The sequence below is a fragment of the Rissa tridactyla genome, chromosome Z, assembly GCF_028500815.1.
Source record: "Rissa tridactyla isolate bRisTri1 chromosome Z, bRisTri1.patW.cur.20221130, whole genome shotgun sequence".
NCBI classification, from domain to species: Eukaryota; Metazoa; Chordata; class Aves; order Charadriiformes; family Laridae; genus Rissa; species Rissa tridactyla.
The window spans coordinates 17,353,188-17,378,101 of NC_071497.1; the positions used below are offsets into that span (position 1 = coordinate 17,353,188).

Consider the following 24,914-nt stretch of genomic DNA (forward strand, 5'->3'; position numbering starts at 1 on the left):
GCTATTTTTGTTGGAATATTCATATCCTGGGATGACAAACTGCTTCAAACTGCTGAATGACACCAGTTAGTCCTGTCAAGGCTACATAATTTGGGCCCCTTTTTCAGTTTGTTTTTCTAAACACTTAGGATTTTCAAGGTAAAATTCTGTGGGAATTACAGACCCTTTTCTCTTCTTTTTACATTATTTCTGATATATTTTAAAATCGTAATAGTTTCCTTATAATCATAGTTGAAAACATAGACTTTCAGTGCTTTGGACTGCTCTTGCAGAAATGTAGTGTTCTCAGTGGGTTACTGAATGATGCCAGATCCTTGGGAGCATGTCACAGTCTGCTCTTCTTGTCTCAGCAGCCAGCAAAATCAGATAAGCTAGTATGCAAGAGGGTTTCCCAAACTGATGGTAGTACATACCTGGGTAGAAGCTGAGAATGTATGTGCTGAGAAGCGCCAGAAACTTTGTTAAAATAAACATGTGTGATCTGTTAGGAAGGTGGGTATTGAAGTGCCAGAACATCTGGTTACTAGTCCTTGTTTGCTGGTGTCTAAACTTGGATTGGAAGTGGTGGATGGACAGAAGACTTGTGCGTTACTTTGACCATCTGCATAGTTTACCTACCTCACTTAGGAAGGAAGGTTTAATTTAGGCATTTAAAAATTGTTTTGGATAAATGAGACATACAAACAGAGAGAAAAAGGTCTGTTAACTTTTTTCTGAGTCACTTGGAGTTCAAGGCCTTGCAGGATTGTCACAAGGTATGTGAGAAGACAAAAATGTGAATGTTGGCCCATAGCCTGAAAACATGCTGTTTGAATGTCATTTGTGATATAAGGTCTTTTGTCAGTGGTAAGTGCAAGAGTTTGTTAGTAAAGATGATTCATACATCTTATTTCTGCCTTTCATGTTTGTCCAATGATCTGCCAGGGCAGTTAAATCCACTTCTGAAAATACAGTTATTCTGCAAAGGTATTTTGCAGTCATGTCCTTTGTAATTTAAGAAATCCGATGCCCTGCTCTGCCAGTTTTTACTTGAAGTGTGGAAGGTACCAAACAGCCCTAATTATGGAGAGGATTCTCCTGTGCTTTGCAAAACTTGGAAGAGATGACCCTTGCCTTAAAATCAGCTAAATAAACATAGCAAAGAATCAAAGAAAGGACATTGTTGTTTTCTCTCTCCCCCCTTCCTTTTTAAACAGACTGGGGAGGAGAGAGAGAACAGAGCAAAAGAAGAGAAACCAGTTCAAGGTCCCAAAGGAATGCTGACTAGGAGTAAGTTTCCAGATTCCCAGCCAAGCTTGTTACTTGATGAATTTTGGTTTTAGCTTTTCGTTCTTACAGGGCTCAGGATATAGACACAGTTCCATCCCTTCTGCTCTTATGACTTTGTCTTCCCGAGGGTACTGTCTCTGACATAGAGTAATGATCCCAAGACTTAGGGGAAGGCTGCAGTTTGCTATGTATGGGACAGGAGGTATCTGTTCTGCATCTCAGGGTCTCGGTTGCATTTGTTTTGTTGTTTTTTTCATTTCCAAATGGTTTCATCTTGCCTATTTCTCTTCTCTTTTAGTGGGGTGCCTGCTGTGGTTGACTTTGCTGCGATGCGTGATGCTGTGAAGAAACTTGGTGGGGACCCTGAAAAAATCAATCCTATCTGTCCTGCTGACCTAGTGATAGATCACTCCATCCAGGTTGATTTTAACAGGCGGTAAGGACACAAAGTAACTCTTACTTCTTAATAGTAATAAGTAAGCTGGATCCAATTACTGATAAAAAAGGTAGCTCCATTCGTAATATTCTTAACAGTTGGATTAAAACATCCTAGACTCTAAGATGTGTTTAGGTTAGACCGTTGTATCAATTGCTGTGAATTAGAGAGGGGAATTCTGTTTTTGCTGTGGTGCGTCTCCCAGCAGCACAAGCCTGGACTAAATGTTAATAGAAACAGGCTCAGTCCAGACCTGTGGTGATCGTAATTTTCCGTAATAATACTGCATTATTATTAGTTGCTCAGAAATAGCTTTTTTCCACATGCACTTTCTTGACCCTGCAGAGCTTTTTGGAAAGCACAAACCGAGTGTCTCCTTATTTATATAAGAATAGACTTGAGCAGCCCTAGCCCAGCTCTGAGGAACTGTTTGCGAGTTCAGTGCCTCCATGCAGAAGAGCAAAAGGTGCTGATTAATACGGCCCCTATAAATACAGGAAAGAAACATAATGCTATTCAGTCCTCAGCATGCTACAAAGAGACAAGCACTCACTAGACCTACAGTGAAATACAGGACCAGGACATGGGTTCTTCTGTTCTCCCTGGTATCTAAACATGGACCTACTGAACTAGTCTTCCAAACAGATCCTGCAATTACATGTTTCTTAGTGGTTTCCTTCCATCTCCCAAACTCCTGAAGTTTTTTGGTCTGCAGTTACCTTGCCTGCTATAATACTCTGTATTTATTGTTGTCTATAGGAGACAGTTTTGAAGCGGGCCACTTAAGTTAAAGCATTGCAAAGAAGGAAATTCCTAGAAGGTGGAAATTAAAGAACATAAAGAGCACTTTCTCAGTGGCAATATTTAGAGGCTTCTTTAGAATAAAAATACTGAACTTCTGAGCAGAAATGTATTGTGAAACCTGCTTCATAGAAGAATGTTGCCAGACAATTTTTAAACACAACTTTTTTCCTACTTTGTTTAAACTGTAGACTAGTAAGGATACAAATTCTCACTGATGCCAGTTTGTAGTTGGCAGGGGAGAAAAAGGGTCAAAAAATTTTGACTTACATAACTGTTGAAAATTAACTCACTTCAACTTTTTTTTTCTAGAAATCTATTCTTAATATAACAGTAAGGAGTTTAGAAACAGATGCAAAATTAGAAATAATCACCTAAAGTCTGATCTCTGGGATAATGGATGTTCTAGCACTAATCTATTAAACTAGAAACCTAATCCTTTTTATTTTCAATTTGCATCACCTCATTTTTTAAGATCTTCAGGAAACAGTGTGGTGTTTTTGTGGACAAGATATAATTTCCTCTCTACCATAGGACAAAATCAACTATTATGGTTTTTTCTGTATTATTTTAATAACATTCATTTTATGTTATCAGTAGTATCCAAGACTTCATTTAGGTAATTTGTAGCTAATAGTTACCTTCTGACACAGCCTTAATTTATTTCTATTAGGCTAATATATATATGGAGAGAACATTGGCCAGCCCTACACTTCACTTCTTTCAATCTCTTCAGGCCTAAGTTAGGCAGCTGATTCAAGTGAAAAGTTTGTTAGCCCTGTCTACTTTGAAACATAGGGGCTTCAGGCAGCACTGCATAATCAGTGATAACCTCTTTTTAACAGGGCAGTTGTGTTCCAGTTCCCTTTACTGCTTTACTGATTGGGTCTGATTTAGGTGTTGGAAGCTTCACATTGCTCTAACACGTAGTGTAGCTTTTCCCAAGCTACAAGTTTTAGGCCTGCCACTTATGTACTATGCAGATTAGCACTCACATTTGAACCAGACATCAGGTATTACCTCTAAAGATTTCTTGAATCCTGTTCATTGGTTGCCTGCAGTTCACAGCTGCAGTGAGATTATAAAGATGAGACTGATCAGCATTAACATTAGCTAATACTCTTCCTTCCTTTCAACCTTTGGGTATATCTGACCAGACATAAATTTCAGGTGAATTGGTTCTGACAGCTGATTGTTTTCACTTGCAGATCAGACAGCTTGCAGAAAAATCAGGACCTGGAATTTGAAAGGAACAAAGAAAGGTTTGAATTCTTAAAGGTACTGAAAGAATTAATCCTATTTGCACGGAGAAAAGTGCAATGAACAAAAGTTCTTCCAGTGCTCATGTGTGTTAAAATTTTTTTACTCAATTTGTTTTGTTTCAGTGGGGCTCTCAGGCTTTTAAAAACATGAGGATTATTCCGCCAGGCTCTGGGATCATCCACCAAGTGAACTTGGAGTACTTGGCAAGAGTGGTGATGGATCAGGATGGCTACTACTACCCAGACAGTGTGGTGGGCACTGACTCGCACACCACCATGATAGACGGCTTGGGAGTGCTTGGCTGGGGTACGTGCAATATCATATCATGAATAGTCTGTTGGCTGACTAAGCTGTGTTTCAGACAGTGAATTGTGAGTTTACTCTGCCTGTCATATTAGCCCCCTCCCAGTCTCTCGCTCACTCCTCCTCCCAGCAGAATGGGGGAAGAGAATCATAAGGGCAAATGCAGGAAAAAAGCTCATGGGTTGAGACAAAGACAGTTTAATAAGTGAAGGCATGGGGGTAGGGGAGAAGGAAACAAAACCAAGTGATGTAAAGACAATCAGTCACCACTTCCCACCAGCACACCAAAGGCCAGCCAGTCCCTGGGCAACAGCTACTTTGGAAAAATTCCTCCCACTCCCCACCTCCCAGTTTTAATGCTGAGCATGATGTTATATGGCATGGGATATCTCCTTGTTTTAGTTTGGGCCATCTGTCCTGGCTGTGTCCCCTCCCAGTGTCTTGCCCACCCCAGCTTACTTGCTGAGGGGCAGAGTGAGAAACAGAAAAGACTTTGACACTGTGTGAGCACTACTCAGCAATACTTGTGAACGTTACAGTGAAAATATTGGTGTGTTACAAGCACTGGTTTAGTCACAAATCTAAAACACAGCACTGTGGGCTGCTGTAAAGAAAAGTTATCTCCTTGCCAGCCAGACATATCAGACAGACTAACCCCAAATTCAAGGAGCCTGATAAGGTCTCTTTCAGTTATTTAAGACTTTGTAACTAACCTCCCTGTTCTTATAGCAGCCTCAGATGATATCTGGTGCAGGTGTTGTTGTTTGGTTTTGTTTCTTTTATATATTTTCTGTTCTGCATTTCAATCACAAGATAGCAGGCAAGGAAAATATTAATACTTCTGGAAGCATCTTAGTCATTTGGGAAGGCAAGGGAGTTGATGCATCCTTTTGTTCCTTAGTCACTTAGCTACTTTTAAAGTGCTGCCTTATCAAAAAGTACTGTGATTGGTCTATTAAAAAGAAGATGCTGAAAGCTGAGTTTGAGTCAGTTACATACGGACAGAGGGGCCATTGTGAAAAACAGCACTATGAAGTATGTTCCAATACCAGTAGTCTGCACAATACTTGTTACAGAAATAAATACTAATAATTCCTTTTTTGGCTTGTAGCGGCAAACTGCGGCATTTGGATTATTAACTAAATAAGTAGATATGAAATTAAAGTATTTGCAATCATCACACACATCATAGCAAAAACTTCAGTTGAGCTTTTTATCTTCCTGTGATATGGTGATAGAAGCCCTACTAAGATAGGTATCATAGGATCATAGAATTGTTAGGGTTGGAAGGGACCTTGAAGATCATCTAGTTCCAACCCCCCTGCCATGGGCAGGGACGCCTCCCACTAGATCAGGTTGCTCAGAGTCCCATCCAGCCCGGCCGTAAAAACTTCCAGGGATGGGGCATCCACCACCTCTCTGGGTAACCGCTTCCAGTGTCTCACCACCCTCATGGTGAAGAACTTCTTCCTAACGTCCAATCTGAATTGACACATCTCTAGTTTTAATCCATTCCCTCTAGTCCTACCATTACCTGGCATCCTAAAACGTCCCTCACCAGCTTTCCTGTAGGCCCCCTTAAGATACTGGTAGGCCACTATAAGGTCTCCTCGGAGCCTTCTTTTCTCCAGACTGAACAACCCCAACTCCCTCGGTCTGTCTTCACAGAACAGGTGCTCCAACCCTCTCATCATCCTCGTGGCCCTTCTCTGGACATGTTCCAGCATGTCGACATTTCTCTTGTAGTAGGGGCTCCAGAACTGGACGCAGTACTCCAGGTGGGGTCTCACGAGAGTGGAGTAGAGGGGCAGAATCACCTCCCTTGACCCACTGGCCACGCTTCTCTTATTGCAGCCCAGGATACGATTGGCTTTCTGGGCTGCAAGTGCACATTGACGGCTCGTGTTGAGCCTCTCGTCTACCAGCACCCCCAAGTCCTTTTCTTCAGGGCTGCTCTCAAGCCAGTCACTGCCCAGCCTATGTCAATGCTTGGGATTGCCCCAGCCCAGATGGAGGACCTTGCCCTTGGTGTTGTTGGACTTCATGAGGTTGGCATGGGCCCACCCCTCCAGCCTGTCAAGGTCCCTCTGGATGGCATCCCTTCCCTCCAGCATGTCACCTGTCCCACACAGCTTGGTGTCGTCGTCAAACTTGCTGAGGGTGCACTCTGTGCCACTGTCCATGTCGCTGATGAGGATGTTAAAGAAGACTTGTCCCAGTACTGATCCTTGAGAGACTCCAGTTGTCGCTGGCCTCCACTTGGACATGGACCTATTGACAGCCACTCTTTGGGTGCGGCCGTCAAGCCAGTTCTTTATCCACTAAATTGTCCATCCATCAAACCCATATTTTATCAGCTTGGAGGGACAAATACGGAAGACACTGTGTTTTTAAACAGCATTTACTAGTTCACAAAGGTGCTTGTCAGGTTCCAAGTACCACATGCGACAGAAGTAGGACATTGTGTTTTTTCTAAATCCACCTATACTACTGTAGCAATATTGGTTGATTGAGACTTTCCATCAAGGGTGGAAGAATACCTGCTGGCTTGGAATACAAATGTAAACAAGTTCACTTTATTTAAAACAATGACATCTTTGGGATAAGATTCTGTATTTGCTTGCACCTTACACATGGAGCCATCATTTGGATGATGTCACAACACTAATAGCTGCTTGAAAGAGTGTGTCTGTAAATTTACCCTTGTTTTTCTCCAGAATTTGAAAAGTATGTCTGGGCGTAGTCCATACCATACACGCTCAAAGTGCGCGCTCTTATGTCCAGCATTTCTTGCAAGTGGCTGGTAGTGCTGAACTTCCTTCATGCCTGTCTGTGGTAGCCTGTTAGTCATGTTGGCTAACTTGACTGTTTAAAAATGATTCAGCACCTACTGAAAGAAGTTACGTGATTGGATCTGTCACAGAATTATCTTTTTGATTAACATAGGTACATCATTTTGTACATAAGCAACTATACAAGCAATTTGTTATAGCTCAGCATTAATTAAGCTAAACAAAAGGTAGAAAGAGGTTTGAAAGTGAAAGATAAACATGAGAGGGACTTTCTACAGGCAAAAAGTTATGAAACTGCTGCCTAATGCCAAATTGCTAGTAAATATGGTTTTTCTAGATTGCTTATGATGTCTTGATAGTTTACCTTATTAAATTAGCAAAATGAAGTAGTCACTTGAATTGCATTCCTCTGATACTGAAGGTGTGCTTACACAAAGGTTCCCACCTGTGCATGGCCGAGCCTTGTTGAAACTTAATAGACATAAGGAAGGTATTTCTATCTTAACAAGGAGCTTTTCTGTTAGTATTCTTTAGAACAGTCTATCCTCTTTAATAATCTTTCCTTCCTTCAAAATAACTTTTAAGTTTTTGTTTGATGACCATTAGTCATGGTTTGCATACATTTCACTCAAGCACACCAAGTTCAATGCCACGTCAGTCGTTCTTTGTTTATGCGTTGCATGTTTAAGTCATTAAGTAAAACCTTTACATCTGCTATTGTAAAAGCCAAGTGTCCTTGGAGTAAGTTACTTAGATGTACCTAATATCCTATCTAATGGCTGAGAAACAAGGATGAAGAAAGAAATTAACCCAACATTGCAGAAACTGAAGCAAGATGAGGAGTCCCCCTCAGCAGAAGGCTAAGCCCTCTGTCTGTCTGTCTTCTCTCCTTTTTCACACCTTAAATCGAGTAATCATCAATCAATCGTACTTCATGGGTTTATCTTTGATAAGTTACTATCTCTCTGAATAGCTGGATTGTCTACTCCTGTTGTGTACAGGTGTTGGTGGCATTGAAGCAGAAGCAGTGATGTTAGGCCAGCCGATCAGCATGGTGCTTCCTGAGGTGGTTGGCTATAAGCTGGTAGGAAACCCTCAGCCGCTGGTAACGTCCACTGACATTGTGCTCACCATCACCAAGGTAATGAACGTGTCTGCTGTTTTGACAGTACTGCTGAAATCTATGCACGTTCTGTAGGAGAGAGCTACTGTACTGTATGTGTAGGAGCCCTGTGTGTGCTTCCACGTAGTCATTCTGGACTTCTTTGAAGCTTTATTACTCTGTGTGGGTTGGAATCACCTGCCCAAGGACAACTGCAAATTTGCTAGGCAAATCTGTTTTCCCGAAGTCAGACAAAATAGAACAGAGAGCTGATGTCTCATGGCCCATTGCAATCCTTGTGTGTAGACCTATTTTGGATCAACAGTGCTTGTAAAAGGATCTTGCTTCTGTACTGCCTCAAAAGAAACATGATGACTTTCTTTTTTGAAGTTCCCGCTTAAAATAAGGCAATGTGAAACCTGAAAACAGACAGTAAGCACTGCAGTCTGATTTCTTTGGTCTGTAGGTGTTTGGGTCATGTGTCGTATGTTCAAAATATCTTTATTCACTTTGTGGGTTGTGACTGAAGAGTATTACTGGATCAGCATTAATGTTGTTGGAGGTCAGAAATCTGGCAGACATGTTCGCCATAGGATGCTCTCTCTAGAGAGAACCTCCAAATGGGGAAAGCCAATAGTTTTTTGTGAGTTCATGTAGATACTATGTGTGTTCGGTCGTTTACACATTGATTCATGTACTTGTGCAGTTGGCTCTTCCTGTTTCCTCATCTTCCAGGGTTTGCTGGCTGAAGAGCCCACAGTGTTCTCCTCCCCTTAAAATGTCATATTGAGAAAAATACAGTTGTTATAAGATAGATTTTAATTTAAATGAGAGGAAGAGCAAATTTAGAAGGAATACACCCCTGTGTTGTAACTTATTATTGAAACTTTACATCTCTGTGAACTCACCTTCATGATTTAGTTTACCAAAGCTTCCTGGTTTCAAATGTCTATAGAAACCTTCGAAAAAGATTTATCTGAAGTTGAAAGCTGGATTTCATAACATACACACTCAGGTTGTTTGACACAGGCACTGTATTTTTATAACAGCACCTTCGCCAAGTTGGAGTTGTGGGTAAATTCGTTGAGTTTTTTGGTCCTGGTGTAGCCCAGCTGTCAATTGCGGACCGAGCCACTATTGCCAATATGTGTCCAGAGTACGGCGCAACAGCTGCCTATTTTCCAGTGGATGATATAAGCATTGGGTACCTGATACAAACTGGTGAGTGTAAGAAGAGACCACAAAGGTGTAATTGAAAGCAAGGACTCCAGGCCTATATGTTGTAGTCAGCAATGGAGTTGAGTCAGATGGAGCCTTCTGAGCTTGAGTGCTTTTTTTTATCCATACTTGCTTATTCAGTCTGCTTCTTGGTTTTAGAGTCCATATTTAGGAAAAGCCAAGTTTTAGACTGTTTCACAGCTAACTGCCTGCTTAGCCCTGCATGAACCTAGCTTGTCCAGACAACAGATGCAGGAACTTAAGTTTTTGTTCTGCAAAAGCCACTAAGTCTGCTCAATTGCTTTGCTTCTAGTGAGTCTTTAATATTGGTGCTGAAAGGGTCTTGTAATGTAATGTACAGTGTGAAGTGAAATAGCCTGTTATGCATTTTTTTTCTGTCACATAGTAGTTCCTCAACTGTGTTTGCATTTTGTTTTTGCTATATCTGGCTTTCACCGTAGGCCGTGATAAAGAGAAAGTTATGTGCACAAAAAGGTATCTTGAGGCTGTGGGAATGCTGAGAGATTTCAAGAACTCCTCTCAAGATCCGGACTTCACACAGGTTAGAAACTACTCTGTCTTCTGGCTCTTTGCTTTATGCCTGGCCCTATTTTAATGTGACAAATGTCTGTTTTTCACTGAAACTAAGAAATAATCAAGGGACTTCTTATCCTTTGACTTGGTCCATGGAGCTGTCTTAACTTAGGGCCCAGTGGAATGAGTCAGCTGGCTGTCCAGGTGTGAAAACTTGGGCATAGGTATAAATTAGCTCTCAGTTGAGCTCTGGCTGGTGCAGATTGTGCAATTCGATCCATGTAGTTTTGAAAAATCCAGTCCAGACTCAAACACAGCTCTGAAGATAGTGTGGATGTTGTTTGTGTAAGCCTTGTCCCAGTTTATCCTTCTTCTGTTCAGCACCTTATTTTACTGTGTGAATCAGAATACTTAGAAGCTCTGTGTGGTAACCGCAGACCACACGAGACGTTTTCTATGCAAGAAAATCAAGATCTTATTCTGTATCCAGGAAACTCAGGAATATTCCTGGTTTTCTCTACAGTAAGAATTTATCTTGTAACTTAGGTTCAAGTTTGCACAATTATACAAAAACCTTATTAAATATGGAAAGATGCAGGGCACTATAAAAATAAATTTCAGGCATGGGTGAGGAATAGGAAAATATGATAATCTCTGCTTCATAATAGACTGAACGTTTTCCCCAAGGCCAAGATGAATAGTATGCTTTGGTTTATGCCAGTACCAGGATTTCTTCACACCATTGTTTTCTGAAGAGGACCCTGCTGCTAGCATGTGAAAAGACATAATTCTCAAAATCATCTGTATTGTTTAGAGGCTTTAGTCACACATCGGGTTTTCAGTAACTGGGGTACCCTTGAGAGCCATACCTGGGACCTGGCAAGGTCTAAAAGCAGAACTGTTCCTTTTCTTCTGATCTTTCCCTTCTCTTTGACAATTTCTGCAAACAAACATAAAGATGTGCAGACTTAGCCTTGGTTCAACAGCAGAGGTAAGCATACCTGTGCCTTAACTGGCTTCAACTTGCCATGCAGTGCTGAACTGCTCTCTGTTCCTCTTCCTGAATAGGTTGTTGAGTTGGATCTCCATACTGTTGTGCCTTGCTGCAGTGGACCAAAAAGACCTCAGGACAAAGTTGCTGTGTCAGATATGAAGAATGATTTTGAGACTTGTCTGGGAGCCAAGGTAGAGACTAGGAACATTTGGGCATACAACTAATGCATGCTGCTAAAAGTTGTCTAGTGTTCAGGAACTACATTCTGGGGTTAACTTGTGTGTTGTTTGTTTGCCTATTGAAAAGTAAATGAGGATGTTCGTGATGTAAATGTTGTGATGTAAATTAAGATGGCATCAACAATGGGTAGTTTAAAGTTGGGGTAATGCTTCTCTGACATGAAGATGTTTGTGTCCTTTTGAAGTATTAGTTCTTTTTGATTTTAGGTCAGTCTTAGGCCTAACATGGTTTTGACATACATAGGGATGTCTGTGAACTAGCCACAGTGGGTGTTTTTAGTAGAGTGGACTAAGTAGTTACTGCACTGAGCTCTGTTAACTACCCAGCTCTTCAGCTTTCCAAGCTGGTTATGTCCCGAGCTCCTCAACATAATTTTGCATTCAGTGCTGAATCTATTTAGGCAATCAGAACTGCATGTGTCTCTGTGACTTTTTGATGCTGGTGGTAAAGACAGAAGAAAAAAGACTTCTCTCTACATCATCCAGTCAAAAATGGTCATTGAAGGAAGAGCAAGATTTTAATTTGAATTAATATACCCATACAATTAAGTTTCCAAAATCAGTTTGAATCCCTACCTGATACAGTAACTGCCCTTGTTAAAGGCAGTACAGAGCTCTAGTAATGTAAATCAAGAAACTTAAACTACAGTAATTCCCAGGAATTCTTGGCTTGTTATGTGTTCCAAACTCTGTTAAATGACCTTATGCTTTCAGATCTCTAAGTATAATTTTTCGTGATGTGAACAGTGCCTTCTTGGCCTTTGGTGGTTAGTTTTCTTTCTTCAAGTGTCAGGCTTTTGCCTCTCAAGTCAGCTTTAAGCATAAGTTTGAGCTCTTCAATATTCGTGGCTTACAAATGTTATGTGTTATGACTAGAATCTCAGGACTAGTTTGTATGACCAGACTATACGTGGCCAGGAATGTGGAGCATGTGAGAGCAAGAAGCATCTGAGCAATCTGACGAAGGATATATTCATGCAGGAAAAAAACACAAATACATTTTGATGCAAAGCCTGCTGCTTTTACCAGTAAACAGAGAATAGGATAGACCCCAGAAAAATTATTTTTGTCCGCCACTTTGACCAGAGATGCAACCCTTCACCACCAGACCTAAAAGTGTAAGCATGGTTGTGACTGACAGATGCTTCTCATTAGTGAAATTCCCAGCCCATATGAATTTCCAGTCAAAATATTTATATTAACCACATCCTTTTGATTTTTACTTTCTCCACTTACAGCAAGGATTCAAGGGATTCCAAATTGCCCCAGACCGACACAACAGCATAGTCAAATTTAATTTTGAAGGCTGTGACTTCGAGCTTGCTCATGGTTCAGTAGTGATTGCTGCCATTACAAGCTGTACAAACACCAGTAACCCTTCAGTTATGTTGGGAGCAGGTAAGTTTATTTGTTTAATGTGCAGTAGTTTCTTTATGGCTCTGGCTGTGTGTCCTAAAGACAAATACAACACTGATGTAATTCTACATGCATAATGCTGATTTTGGCATTTGGAGTGCTAAAACTGAGCTTAGTCCCTAGGGGCAGCAGAAGGAATTCTGGAAATGGTAGCTGGAAACATCATTTGAAGAAAATGTATTTTTCCTGCCCTGTCTTCTCTACAGGGGAAACTGGAAATGAATTAACCAGCACCTCTGACACTTGTTTAAATGCAGAGAAGTTGTTATATAGAGCTGAGAAGAGCCTATCGAAAGTCAGAGCCACGGGCAGAGGGACAGTGAAGAATAGTCTATGGGGTTAAGTCTGAAGGTGCTCTGATCTGGCAGCAGAGTACAAAACACACACTTAGCTAGAGGTGTATCAAGTTGTTACTGCAAGAGTCTGAGGGCACGTGTGGGGAGTTTGTAGACAAGGAAAATTGTGTTCTCAAGGATTGCTGTCTTGCAGAGCCTTGTCATTTACATCCTAACTACATCCAAGAAGTGGTTGGACATGGACTTTGTATCCCCCACTTTCTTGCTTATCACCATTCAAATAGTACAAAACAGTTGGTCTGAGTTGGTTGTGTTAAAATTCAGGTTAGGAGGTTGTTTATTTCTAACCTGGCTAGTGTGGGCAGAAAATTTCTCATTCTGAATGCACGTTCCTGGCAACAAAATATGAATGAAGGGATCAGCTCAAAGGGTTCAGTCTATACTAGCCTGGTTCAGCCCTCTTTCACAGATGCTTGGCTACATGCTCGCATATTTCTTTCTCTCCTCTGCGAACATATACATAGATGTTATCTGTCACTGCAAGATCATCACTGTATTAGGACTTTCTAGTCTGTCAGACTGTTTGTAGAATGCAGGCTTATTTTCTACAAAGGTTGGAAGGGTTGTGCAATGGGCAATGCAACGGCCCTTGACCAGAGAGGTTTACTTACTGGCTGAAGTAACGTAATTTGTCTCATTTGTTCCTGTGTGGTGTTGGGAAGACCTTGGCTTATGGACAGCCTCTGACAACAGTCACTTTCTGTTTAGTTTGTTGATAGGGTATTTGTCATCTAGCATCTTTTTTTGGGTACTCCACAGTAGCAGCAGCTCACCCCCTTCGCAGACGCAAAAGGTCTTTTAATTCCAAGCAACAGGGACAAAGTCTATCGTAAACAAGGATGTGGTGTGGAAAGGGAAGCAGAGTGGAGACCTGTGCTGTTTCTTACCCCTTTGAGAGGAACAGAATTGAACAAAGTCACCCAATTCACTTGCCCTTGATAGGACAGCCCCGTCAGCATACTTCTTTCCTCGGGTCCATCCTGATCACGATCACAAAAATAGAGCTGAATTTCTTTCTTCTAAGGATCAAGAATTAGGCTTCTTCCGGGCAGACTGTCTTTTCTCTGTCCTATCCCTTAGTTCTATGTCGATGTATCCCTCAGTTGTGCCACCTTCTTAAGATATAGTTTCCCCAAGTGTTTGGCTTCCAGGCTAATGGCAAGCATTTTTAACCCTCTCTGTGGCAGTGGGGATGCTGATCTTTCAGCCGCTTGGCTTAATATGGGTTACTTCATGGGTTTAAACTGTAGAATGCTCTGCAGATACAAGTAAAGTTGGTACTTTGAACACATTCGCTACTACTAAATGCATAGCACCCTGAAGAACATAGTCCTAAGGATCTCAGCATATGCACTCAGATTTAGTGGGTACTGTACCTTTGCTGCCTTTCCATACAGCAGCACTTACGCTTTGGCCGTGACAAGGAAGGGAAAAAGTATTTCTGTTAGTCTCTGGTAACTGTTTGTACACTACGGTGTTGAGGACCTCCGAGATGCCCACAAGAAACATGATAATTTGGCTTTCAGAGTAGGGTTTGAAATGAAAGTAAACAAAACATGCAGTGCTCCGACACTAAGTAACCAAATCCAAAGGTAAAAGAAATCCAAAGTAAGAATGTTTTTTTTCCAACTACTGCTGTATATCCTGTGCACTAAATGATGTGCAGGGGCTGTGTGTCTGTGGGGACAGTGAGTGTATGCTGTAGTAGCCTTGACAGCCTAATCCAACTTTACAAAGGTGTTGGATTAAGGCTGCTCAAGCAATTTAAGTTCTGGCATTTCTGTGCCAGTTTTTAGAGTTTGACCTTGCATTTTTTTCGGAACTGGTATTGGCAGGAAAACAGAAGCCAACAGAAGCCAAACAGGCTGTCAGGCTCTCAGGTCCTGAGATAATTTGCTTGTGGTCACATTTTCAAAAGTATACAAGAGCTCCACTTTCCACAGCTTCTTCTGGCAGCTAAGGAGCCTCAGCAATTTCAGGAATAGGACTGCTTTTCTAAATTCACATATCTACCTTTAGGCCTCCAAATCTATCGGTGTAGGCCTTTTCACGCAACATTTAAGTGGAGGTCTCCATGTCATGTCTAACAGAGCTGCCAAACGGCTGGCAAAGACAAAACAGTTTGATGATGTCTTCCTGTTGGACATCATGTTGGATCAAAGCGGAGCTGATGTATGTTTTCTTATCTAAGTGGATGTTTGAGAGAATGAGAAGGCATGGGAATGTGAAGTGTTGCATAGTTTGCATAGCTGCTGCTTCTTTTATGTCTATCCTGAAAAGGGCTGGAGAGGGCTTGTTTTCTGAACATTCATCTATGTATGGACAACTTGTTTAAAAGGAAGAAATTTGGGATAAATATGTTTCTGGTAACACATACACTCCACTAAAACATCTCTATGCATGTTACAAATCCAGGAGTGGTAAAACAGCACGCCTGCAACAAGCTGTAGATTGTGATATAGCCTGTTTGTGACAAGGGCCAGAGTTGGTGCTCTCAGAGACATCTGCTTCTCAGGGCAGCGAGTCATATGCTGGCCGTTATTTCAGCACCGGGTCAGTAGACCACTGTAAGTGGGAAGTTAGCTATTCTTCATTGCATTTTTTGTGAGTCAGTTGTCTTACAAATAGTGTTCTGAGTTTTGAATGTCTACCTGCTGCCCCAGTGTGAGTTCATCTTGTTATATACAACTTTGAGCAGCTTTCCAGTGGAGGAGAAATTGCAGACTGGATCTACAGTTCAACAGAGCACTTGAGCTCTATAGCCAGTTATTCTGGGATTAGTGCCATTGGCTCACTCTACTATTTCATTGCTGGAAATTGAGCCTTTTCTGTTTTCCAGTTATTTAATGGTACTTCTGTTAACCTGTTGATCCACCAAACTGTTCCACTTCCAGGAAAAACTGCAACTATCCTTTGCATTTTTCAGGATTGCTTGCTAAGAAAGCTGTTGAAGCTGGTTTGACAGTGAAGCCATACATTAAAACTAGCCTGTCCCCAGGAAGTGGGGTTGTCACTTACTACCTGAGGGAGAGTGGAGTTATGAGTTACCTTTCCCAACTAGGGTAAGAGTGCTTTTCTTACTGTTGTCCTATGGCTGCTTAACTAAAAGCATTGACAACAAGTGATGCAATAGAATGACTATTTCTCTGTACAGCTTAAAATATATGGCAGGTACCCTGCGGCATGATCCTGCATGAGTTAACACATTGCTTTTGTGCTGTCTGACTTTGTGCAAATGAGAGAGAAGGCCTGTTGCCTGCTCTAGTTTCTTGAAGACTCATATTCTTAAGTGGGAAAATGGGTTATTTTTCAAGACCGATGTTTTTAAATAGCATGAATGACACTACATTGTTGTTCATCTTGCTAGGTAAAACATTTCCCAGATCTTCATTCTGTGTGCACGGACAGTCACTGCAATGATAAGAATTGAGCATTCTCAAAAACACTGTTTCCGTCAGCAATTCATTTGTTAAAACAGTACATCTTCTGAAAGTAACCCTTGCCAACTGCTAAGGGTTTAAATGTCTTGCTCCAAAATAGCCTGTTGTTTGCTGATGATTTTTGTGGTCTGTCTAGGTTTGATGTGGTGGGTTATGGCTGTATGACATGTATTGGCAATAGTGGACCCCTACCAGAGCCTGTTGTTGAGGCCATTACACAGGTATGCAGCTTATTTAGGTAAGCTGTTCTCTGTTCTGTGCTGTTCTGAGCTGTGTTATACTGTGCGCTAACTCCTCCTAGCTGTGTGCAAAGTAAATTCAGTCTATATTCTCTTTTTTGTGGGAAGTGCTTTGGGATTGTTTGGAAGGAGACAGTTCTGTGACTGTCCAGTCATTGATATTGCAGCATGGTGCAGCTCCACAGACCTGCTGGGTGTGTGGAGATTGCAAGCACCTCTGCTACCTTTGTCTCAAACTCTTTCTTACAGGGAGACCTCGTAGCGGTGGGTGTGTTATCTGGCAATAGGAATTTCGAAGGACGTGTCCATCCCAACACCCGTGCTAACTACCTAGCCTCCCCGCCACTGGTAATAGCCTATGCAATTGCAGGAACTGTCCGGATCGACTTTGAGAAAGAGCCTTTGGGTAAGACAGTGTCAGGGTGCTTCTTTTCACAGTTTATAAACTGAATTGGTTGGAATTGAGCTCTTGAGAAACATTTGTCCTAGGGAGGTGCTTCAAATGACTGAGTACCTCTGGGATGCAAAGCATGCGATTGTTAAGAAACAGAGCAACAAGGACGCTTATGACGGAGAAGGGGGGAAGCGAAGCCTGACCAGTATTCTAATTCCACAGAGGTATCTTTTTGGTTCTATCTGGGTGGTAGTCTCTTATGAGCAACCTGATGTAGTAGACTTCCTTTGAGCAGGTAGTTCAGCTAGATAACCCTCAAAGATCCTTTCCAACCTCAGTTATTCTATAAATTATTCTGGAAGGCCATTTGAAATCACAAAAGAAGATGTATGTACAGGCATCATGAAATTTATGAGGCCCTCTTCTGTCAGACCCCTGTAGGGGAAATATAGTGTGTCTCACAAGTGTTGACAAGGTTAGAAGGAACACATAGCTAAAGGACACCATTCTAAACTTTTTCTTTCTTTCTTAATGGAAAACTTGCAACAAACATAACAATACCATTTTCTACAGGAATAAATGCCTCAGGGAAGAAGATTTTCCTGAAAGATATCTGGCCAACAAGAAATGAGATTCAGGCTGTTGAGCGTCAGTTTGTTATTCCTGGGATGTTCAAGGAGGTCTACCAAAAAATAGAGGTGAATTAATTCCCTGGGCAGTGCTTTCATTGATGTGCTGTGCTATTCTGATGTTGTTAAATAAGCTGGTCTTGATAATGAAACAAACCTTTTCCTTCTGTTGTTGTTGCTTCTCTTCTGACAAGTATTCAAATGAGATTATTTTTTTTTAAGTGGTTTCTGGTTAATTAATTGGTTCTTACAGGAAGTTGTGTCCTGAAAATTGCTCATTAATGATTTTTTTAATGCAACGTATAGTTTATGTGTTTTAAACAGTCATCACAGACTGATATTAGAAAGTGAGATATTCCAGCTGCACAGATGTTTGGTTTTTTTCACCTGACAAAATTAATTTGCATTACTTAATAGCATTAACATCAGAAAAAAACTCGTACTTGGTAATGCTTTCATGCAAGCCTTTCTCAGGTGTTGAAACAAAATATTCTTAAGGCTTACGTGTTAGGAAAGCTTCTTAAGATTAATGATAAATACACTTGAGAATTATAATGTGTTATCTGGGTACATAATACAGGTTATTGTCAGAAAACTGGATGAGCAGCTCTTATTTTGTAATGAAGTGAGGGTTCGCCTAATTCTTTTAATAGATAGAATCATTTAAAAAAAACCCCAAACATAATGTATATTGTCATAATAATTTCACAAAGTGATTTAAGAGGTACACAAGGCTTTTGCTGAAGCCCAATGTGTAATTTTACCTGGATCCTGAAGTAATTCCATTGCTTCTGAAAACTTAGAAATCAATGTGGTGGTTTTGTGTGTTTTTCAGACAGTAAACAAATCTTGGAATGCCTTAGATGCTCCTTCAGATAAACTATATACTTGGAATCCCAAGTCAACTTACATCAAGTCTCCACCTTTCTTTGATGGTCTGGTATGTGCATGCTGCCCTTTTGAATCAAGCCAAAGTGTGTAGTGACCTTGACTAATGTGAAGGGCAAAGCAAAGCCACTTCAGGGGGCCTGGAAGCATCCATCATAGCCTATTGAGGCCTTGGTTCTCAAATGTTAGAATTACACTATTGTATTAATTTTAATACAAAGGCATGAGTGAATCTGAAAACTGTAAGGATTCTCTGTCACTTCAGGGCTTTTGAAAAGTCTCCTTTTCCTTTTGAGCTGAAATACTTTTAAATAGTCACAAAAGTGAGGTAAAAGGACAGGAAACAAAACCTACAGCTCTGCCTGCCTGCGTTTGGCACCACTTCAGTGTTCAGATTGCTGTTTCAGTACCATTTAAAAGCAAATGCAGATTTCAATGTATGCAGCTTTCTAGGAATCTTGGATTTTTCATCTGTGTTCATGCGTGTACCACAGGACGCCTCAGCTAATGTTTTTGCCTCATCTGTTTTCTTCATGCATGACCTTCCTGATAGACAGCCAGGACATCATCTTTTATTCAAGAACGTAAACATTTTTAATAGGGTTGGATTTTTTTCTTTCTTCTAATTTATATAGAAAAGGAGACTTTATTTTGCAATTTGCACTTTTGAGAAAGGTAAAGGAATTCTGTGTCATATTTTAATGATTTTGCTTGTATTTTTGACGGTTTAGACTTTGGCTCTTCAGACCCCAAAAACAATAGAAGACGCTTATGTCCTGTTGAGTTTTGGGGATTCTGTGACAACTGATCACATATCTCCAGCTGGGAATATAGCAAGAAATAGTCCTGCAGCCCGTTACTTGACCAGCAGAGGGTAAGCACTATTTCTTGTTCTTTTTATAAATTGGGAAGGGGATACAAGCCACAGCTACTATACCGTGTTACAGGCACACATCTGCTGTCCGTTCACATATGCTTGTATTCCTTGATGGATGCCTGGAAAATATATAACAGAAGAAAGAAAAGCATTTCTTTCTCTGCTCTTTCAGCAGCTCTGACCAAGTGTAAGAACTTGCGTAGAGTGTGCACATCTATTACACTGGAGAGCTGAAGACCTTTGTATGGAGAGAGGGGCAGAAGATAACTTTCAGGCTAGTTTTTGCAGTAATTCTATTCATAAATAATGAAATCAGGATTTGTCTCCCTATTGAAGCAAAATGATCATGGTCCTTAATGTGAAAAGTTGGTTGTTCTCACTTCTGCTAGCACGTGCAACTATTTCATAGATCTAGGCTATCAGGAGCTATTAGAACATCCAGAAGTTTAGGTTTCAGTGCAGCTGTGAAATCTGTCAAAGGTATTGTTGTTGGGAGTCCAAATTGCTGTGAAACTTTGGTCTCTTTCTATGGCCAGCCTGTCAGCTTAGTACTCTGGGTTCAACTTAAGGCAAGACAAGGACTTGCTGAGTTGCCCTGTTCAGTCTTCACGGATAATATAATACATTTATTCTCTGGTTTAGTACTTCTTGCAGCTTCAGTGGTGTCTTGAGGAACAGCACTGACGTTATTTAAAAAAAAATACTTTCACTAGACCTACTAATTCTGGAGAGGAAATCAATTCAACTAGTGTGATCTACTAAAAACTATCTGCTCTGGACTCTTTGTCCCTCTTCTATCAGTCTCTTTGAAATCTAAATAGTCTTACACACATTACAAAACAGATGTTGTGTGTCATAGCTACTGTTTGGATGTAGCCCAATGCAAACAGTCCGATTTTCTGTCACATTCCAGCACATGTTTTGTTTACTGGTTAGGCTGGAGTGTCCCCTCATTCCCCTATCTCTGCAAATGAACTTTTTCTTCTCTAGTTCTAACTTGCAGGAGGGGCTCTCTCTGCAGTTTGGATGTTTAGCACAGTGGTGTCTACCTTTGTTCAAAATGCTGTGGTGATACAAATAATGAGGAGGATTTTCATTAGCCAGCTATTAAGAATGGAATTGTATTGCGTCTTCTGAGCTAACACAAGCTCTATCCTTGCATCACTATCAGATACTGTTTTCTGGGGCAAGGGATGAGAATACTGCGGAAGCTGCTTTCTGTGACCAAGCTGTAGGCAGGCTTCTATTTTTTTAATTATTTTTTTTTCCCTTTAAAAAAAATCTTAAATGTAGAAGTATCAGCTAACTGGATGCTACTGCCATGGTGGGAACCATGTACATACCTGCCTCAGAAATACCAGTTCGTTACTTACTTTTCTTAAAGCACAGGGTGCTTCAGTCTAAAAAAAACAGTTTCCTTTTTCCTTTGTTTTCTTTTCCCTTAATAGCCTGACTCCCCGAGAGTTCAATTCTTACGGCTCCCGCAGAGGGAATGATGCTGTCATGGCCAGAGGAACATTTGCAAACATTCGCTTGGTGAACAAATTTATTGATAAACAAGGACCTCAGACCATCCATTTCCCTTCTGGGGAAACTGTAAGTACACACGCTACTCTAAACTGAGGCTCATTGACAGTAGAGTGGATTACTACTGGCTTTCCTTCTTACAGCTTAGGTCATTTACTTAAGTGCCTTTTAAGTAAAGCTAATGAGGGGACAGGAGCTGTATTGACCTGGGGAAGCAGGTCAAACATACCTATGTAGTGTGGTGCTACCAGTCATATCAGTAGAGAGTATGACCACTGTAGAAGTGGTAATGGAAGGCACAGGTTTGTGTTGGGAGTGAGATCAGGCGAGAAGCCATAAAGGACTGTATGGTTAATATCCTTAAACATCCTGTTTGGCAGAAAGCGCAGGCTTCAGCTACTTATGTGGGGACACTTTTTCCTTTGTTTCCTGGAACTGTGATTCCACCTCCAAAAAGTGTATAAAGTGTTTGGCATTTTCATTCCAGCTGGATGTGTTTGATGCTGCAGAAAGATACAAGCAGGCTGGCCATCCTCTGATTGTGCTGGCTGGGAAGGAATATGGTGCAGGAAGTTCCAGAGACTGGGCAGCTAAAGGACCATTCCTCTTGGTGAGTAACTACAGTAAACTAGGAGGACAGTACTTAAAAGTGCATTATTTGTCAGGAAGACTAGCTTACGAGCCACATCCTGGATAGATCATTCTCACTTTTGGTAGCAAGAGCGATTTTGAAATCTCAGCTGCCTCCAACAGCCACAGCAGAGTTGCAAAAGCTGTTTAAATATTAATAGATCCTGTTCAGACTGGAAGCCTTGACTAATCTTCAGCTAGAAATCCACAAGGCTACACCAGAAAGGCCACTTTCTTTACTTCTGCTTCCCGTAACCCAGTAAACCTTGTGTCTGCTTCCAGGTGCCTCCTTCAGCTCACTTAACAGGGAAGATAGAAAGTGTAAGAGAAAATAGTATCGTTGAAAATGAAATTTAGCATGGCTTCACCATGCAGGTTGCAGGGATGTTTATTAGTATTGTTACAGGAGCCTAATAGAAATCCACATACAGTGAAATATGTTTCATTCATTGTCTGTCCTGTCCTACACTGTTTACCAGCCTGAATTCTGATGGAAGCTTTCTTGGTGTGCAATTTGAGAAGGCAAGTGTGTGTATTATTTAACAAAGATTAGGAGAGTTGGTGTTTAAGATTACATTTGTCTAAATTGTTGGGGTTTTTTTCCCAGTGGTGATTTTTTTGTATTAACATGTAAAAATTTAGAAATTAATTAAAATGCATCCTGGCCTTGTAGTGTAGGAGGGCAACACTGAACTAGTGAGCGTTACGGACATGACTAGTGGTGCTCTATGTGAGACATTAAAGAAGGATGCAGAATTCCTGAGAAAGAGTATGTAATTTTTTGACAATCAGACGTCTTTTAAAGATGTTTGAAAGTTAACATATAATCAAGTCCGCTGTCAGACAGACCTGCTGACTCTACCAGTAGCTGGTAAATGAAATGGAGTGGACCACAAATGTGTCAGTTTCCCTCCTGTTTGCACAGAAAGACTATCAGGAACCATGAAGGTAACTATACTTGTTGTGTATTTCCCAGGGTGTCAAGGCTGTGCTTGCTGAAAGTTATGAGAGAATTCATCGAAGCAACCTAGTAGGGATGGGAGTGATTCCTCTGCAGTATCTACCTGGAGAGGATGCAATGACTTTAGGACTCACTGGACGGGAGCGTTACACAATTATCATTCCTGAAAAACTAAAACCACAGATGAAGGTCCAGATCAAGGTATGAGACACCTAAGGAATTAATTTTCTGAATCACTGTAATGTCACTCAAAATTAACAGTCTGTTCAAGCAATGTGCTTTTACATGGCAGTAAGCTCCTCTCACTTGAAGAAGGGGGAAGAATTAAGATGGTGAAGGGAGTGAAAACAGTAATTGTAATAGGGTTTTGCTATGATGGGATATAAAAGCAACATGTCCAACTGCTTTATTTAGCACAAAGCAGTCCTGTGTTTTGGACCAGTCTTTCAAAGCACACTATGCATTTTTCTGTCTCACTTAAATATCTGAAGCACAATAAAAAGTGAACTGTAAGTATGAAATTAAATAAGTTAAACTAAATTATTTAAATTAATTTAAAATTAAAATAATTAATTGAATGCCGCAATATACAATATTCTGTCAGTTGAATCTGATCTAGTTAAAGATGTCCCTGCTTACTACAGGGGGGTTGGACTAGATGACCTTTAAATGTCCCTTCCAACCCAGCACACCCTATGATTCTACGAATTGTCAAAGTGAAGGCTAAGCATACCCAGCATAAAATCTAGTTAAGCTTCAAGCCCTGTATTTGAAAGACTGCTTTTTGTCTAGCTTTGCCTCCAAACCTATGCCCTTTTTTTAAAAATATTAGCATCTACAATAAAAAATTTGTTTATTCTTTATTGGAACATCTGTATAACTGACTTATTTAATAGTATCAAAGTCTGCTTTTTTTATTGTGGTTAGCAAAACAATCTACTTATTGCATGTTCATTTAATGCAGGTGGTCTACCTGGATTAGCTTCTAACGATAGTTGTTTATATGTGCCTCACTAACTGCCCTGATATAAGGGCTTATATCTAGGGCTTATCTAAGGGCTTATCTCTAGGCTTATATCAACAATAAACCTAAATGAGGCAAGCCGGGAAATACAGTGCAAGAAGACTCCATAGTGTGTTTATTATGGTTTATTTTAAACTACTTTCCTCCTGAGCAGCTGGCTGTAGTCTAGTGTGGAAAGAAATACTGATGTCCAGTGCCTGTTCACTTTAGCTTTCTATCACAATTGCTTAATAGTCTTTATTTTACTATGATGTCATGTGAGACAGGGAAAGTTCTGCTGCTTGAATGACTTTCTTTGACCCTAACAGCTGGATACTGGGAAAACCTTTCACGCCATCATGAGATTTGACACTGACGTGGAGCTCACTTACTTCCACAACGGCGGCATTCTGAACTACATGATCCGTAAAATGGCATCCTAATCAAAAACATTAAGCAAAAACGTCCAGGTACAAGCCTGCTTCTGGTGAGCGCAATAAAACTACGGTAATCATAAATTTGAAAGTGTGAACCATAAAGTGAACAGTTTTTTTCATGGATTGTATTAGAAGGCTTGTTTACAATGCTGAATTATTCTGTGTATGAGGAAACTGGACACACTTGCCCAATTAAAGTGAACAGCATTCATTATTTGTTTTGTATGGTGGTTGGCTTGACTTACCTTAGAATACAGTGCAAAAGTCATTAAAATACTGCTGGAATCTGTGGAACTGTTGAAGATGATGTGCTGATTTCATATATTTTGTCCATTTAGTTTGACTCTGAAGTTAAGTTCTATGCTCATATCAGTGGTCCAAAAATTAACTGACAGTATAAAAAAATAACTTTTATTTCTTCCTGATTACCTGATATTGACTTGCTTTCTTATTCAGTTGACCAGAATCTGAATCTAATACTGAAATTAATTATTTAGCTGTTTGTGTATTCTAAAAAATGTGAACTTTGTTGTTTAAAATCTACGCCTTTGTTCAAAGGTGGACCTATTGGGGATAATATTTCTAATGGATAAAATTAAATTTATTTTCAAAAAGTTTTTGGTGCATTTTGTCATGTTATCTTTAGTACCAAGATGTAGAACAAAGCTTTGTATTTAAACCCTTCTCACTGTCCCTGTAGGAGCAGAGTCATACAAGTTTTGACTTCTTGTATTTTAATTCTTGTTTCTTTGAATAATCCTCATGAGACAGGATGAATACAAATACTGTGAGACAATGGCAGTCTTTTGTAACCCAACAGAATTCTACTGTGATGTATTTCCCTCTGTTTTGTGTCCTCAAGAAGGCAGTCTATCAGAACTTCAGGATCCTCGTCTGCAATTTTTAGGGCTGTTAGCAACCAATGATTACAGTAATGCATTCATTAAAGTCAGCAACTGCCAAATCCACAATACCACATGAATCTAGTTACAGTGATAACAAATATCCTTTTACTCAGAGATAAACAAGGTTATAGTACCAATTCTTACTCTCTCATTTAGAGCAACTGGCACAACAATTAGCATAGTGGAGAAATTCATTCAAAGTAACCTCCTAATGTATTTTTTGTGCAGTTGGCTCCATCTGGATGTGGAAAAAAATAATGA

At 40.4% G+C, this 24,914-nt stretch overlaps 1 protein-coding gene across 4 annotated transcripts in view; it reads left to right on the forward strand.

The window, feature by feature from the left end:
• Positions 1–24,362, forward strand: part of ACO1 (aconitase 1) — a 38,502-nt gene extending 14,140 nt beyond the window's left edge. For all 4 annotated transcript variants that reach the window (XM_054185079.1, XM_054185081.1, XM_054185078.1 and 1 more), the window contains exons 4-21: positions 1,568–1,705; positions 3,715–3,784; positions 3,892–4,075; positions 7,866–8,005; positions 9,016–9,187; positions 9,646–9,746; positions 10,787–10,903; positions 12,190–12,349; positions 15,650–15,785; positions 16,300–16,384; positions 16,652–16,808; positions 17,370–17,494; positions 18,261–18,365; positions 19,045–19,187; positions 20,639–20,786; positions 21,205–21,327; positions 22,324–22,509; positions 23,641–24,362. In XM_054185079.1, the coding sequence (XP_054041054.1) occupies positions 1,568–1,705; positions 3,715–3,784; positions 3,892–4,075; positions 7,866–8,005; positions 9,016–9,187; positions 9,646–9,746; positions 10,787–10,903; positions 12,190–12,349; positions 15,650–15,785; positions 16,300–16,384; positions 16,652–16,808; positions 17,370–17,494; positions 18,261–18,365; positions 19,045–19,187; positions 20,639–20,786; positions 21,205–21,327; positions 22,324–22,509; positions 23,641–23,754 (2,404 nt within the window). In that variant the 3' untranslated portion in view covers positions 23,755–24,362. The remainder of the gene's footprint in view (positions 1–1,567; positions 1,706–3,714; positions 3,785–3,891; positions 4,076–7,865; positions 8,006–9,015; positions 9,188–9,645; positions 9,747–10,786; positions 10,904–12,189; positions 12,350–15,649; positions 15,786–16,299; positions 16,385–16,651; positions 16,809–17,369; positions 17,495–18,260; positions 18,366–19,044; positions 19,188–20,638; positions 20,787–21,204; positions 21,328–22,323; positions 22,510–23,640) is intronic.
• Positions 24,363–24,914: the final 552 nt, after the last annotated feature.